Source organism: Artibeus jamaicensis, unplaced genomic scaffold, assembly GCF_021234435.1.
Source record: "Artibeus jamaicensis isolate MK-2021 breed Jamaican fruit bat unplaced genomic scaffold, CSHL_Jam_final scaffold_614, whole genome shotgun sequence".
Classification (NCBI taxonomy): domain Eukaryota; kingdom Metazoa; phylum Chordata; class Mammalia; order Chiroptera; family Phyllostomidae; genus Artibeus; species Artibeus jamaicensis.
Genome location: NW_026522050.1, coordinates 8,363,536 through 8,365,276, shown reverse-complemented (window position 1 = coordinate 8,365,276; position 1,741 = coordinate 8,363,536). Strand labels below are relative to the sequence as shown.

At 38.3% G+C, this 1,741-nt stretch overlaps 1 protein-coding gene across 1 annotated transcript; it reads left to right on the top strand.

Annotated features, from left to right (window-relative positions):
- The first annotated feature begins 255 nt into the window (after positions 1 to 255).
- Positions 256 to 1,212, top strand: LOC119042961 (olfactory receptor 4A15). The gene has a single exon (XM_037136777.2). It carries the CDS (start codon positions 259 to 261, stop codon positions 1,210 to 1,212), a length of 954 nt encoding a protein of 317 aa, XP_036992672.2. The 5' UTR covers positions 256 to 258.
- Positions 1,213 to 1,741: the final 529 nt, after the last annotated feature.

The window sequence follows — 1,741 nt, the reverse complement described above, 5'->3', positions numbered from 1 at the left end:
ACAAGCCTGACAGTTAGAAGGCTGAATTCTCATCATTATAGCCAAAGCATGACATTTTGTGAAAATGAAATGATTAATTGTGGAAGGAGACTCCAAACTCTAATTTTCTAAAGAGTTACTTTGTGTGGGGCCCTCTGGAGCAAACATTGTTGGCAAAGGCTTTCCATTTTGACGCAAAGCTTGTGGTGCTCTCAAATTCATTACTGGCCCTTTTGTTGCAGCCTCTGACGCCTGAGTTCCACACGTCCTGAAGAACACATGGGCAGTAAGAACAATGTGACTGAGTTTATTCTCCTGGGGCTCACCCAAAGCCCTGAGGGGCAAAAAATGCTATTTGTTGCATTCTTACTCATCTACATTGTGACAATAGTGGGCAATCTGCTCATCATGGTGACCATCATGGCCAGCCAGTCCCTGGGTTCCCCAATGTACTTTTTTCTGGCTTACTTATCATTTATAGATACTGTCTATTCTACTGCCATTGCTCCCAAAATGATGGTAGACTTGCTCCATGAGAAAAAGACTATATCCTTCCAGGCTTGTATGATTCAAGTCTTTATAGATCATTTCTTTGCTGGTGCTGAAGTCATTCTTCTGGTGGTGATGGCCTATGATCGATATGTAGCCATATGTAAACCTCTTCATTATCTGATCATTATGAATCGGCGGGTCTGTGTGCTCATGCTGTTGGTGGCCTGGACTGGAGGCTTTCTGCACTCATTGGTTCAATTTCTTGTTATTTATCAGCTCCCTTTCTGTGGCCCCAATGTCATCGACAACTTTGCGTGTGATATGTATCCTTTATTGAAACTTGCATGCACAAATACCTACCTCATAGGACTCTCTATGATAGCCAATGGTGGGGCAATCTGCACTGTCACCTTCTTCATTCTTCTAGTTTCCTATGGGGTCATACTGTACTCCCTTAAGACACATGGCTTGGAAGGGAAACGCAAAGCCTTCTACACCTGTGCATCCCATATAACCGTGGTCATTTTATTTTTTGTCCCTTGTATTTTCCTATATGCAAGGCCCAGTTCCACCTTTCCCATTGATAAATTCATGACTGTGGTTTTAACTTTTATAACTCCTATGTTAAACCCCTTAATCTACACCCTGAGAAATGCAGAAATGAAAAATGCCATGAGGAAACTGTGGAGTAACTGTGTGGCCATAGTTAGAAGGGGGCTATATCCCTTACATAGAACATGATTTTTCTTTCATGGAATATGTTGACTATCAGTGCTCATATTAAAAAATTATTTCCTTTAGTTATTCAGCCTAATTATTCATAAACAGCCATATATATTCATCTTTATCTAAGTGGCATATGTTATATAGCCCTTGGAGAGCAAGAGAATTGCATAGGTTTAACCCCTTATGTAGATAATCATACTGTGTTAAGATTCTTTAGTGAGAAACATTTTTTTTTGTTTTATTTCAGATTCTTGTTTGTGAAGTATGGTACTTCCATGCTACATAGAAATGTGACCTCTTAGAACTTGGTCACTTTAGGGGAGTAAAATTTGAAAATTAAAAATTCAGATTGTTAAAAAATTGCTAATCTAATGGTAAAAGTAAATACCTTGGTCAACTTAACTACTATAAAATTTCACAGCATGCTAACTGAAATGTCAGACAGAAAAAGACAAGAACCATATGATTTAACTCACATGTGTGATATAAAACTGAAAGAAATAAATGAACAAACAAAGAAAAAAACAAACAAGAACTCATAGAT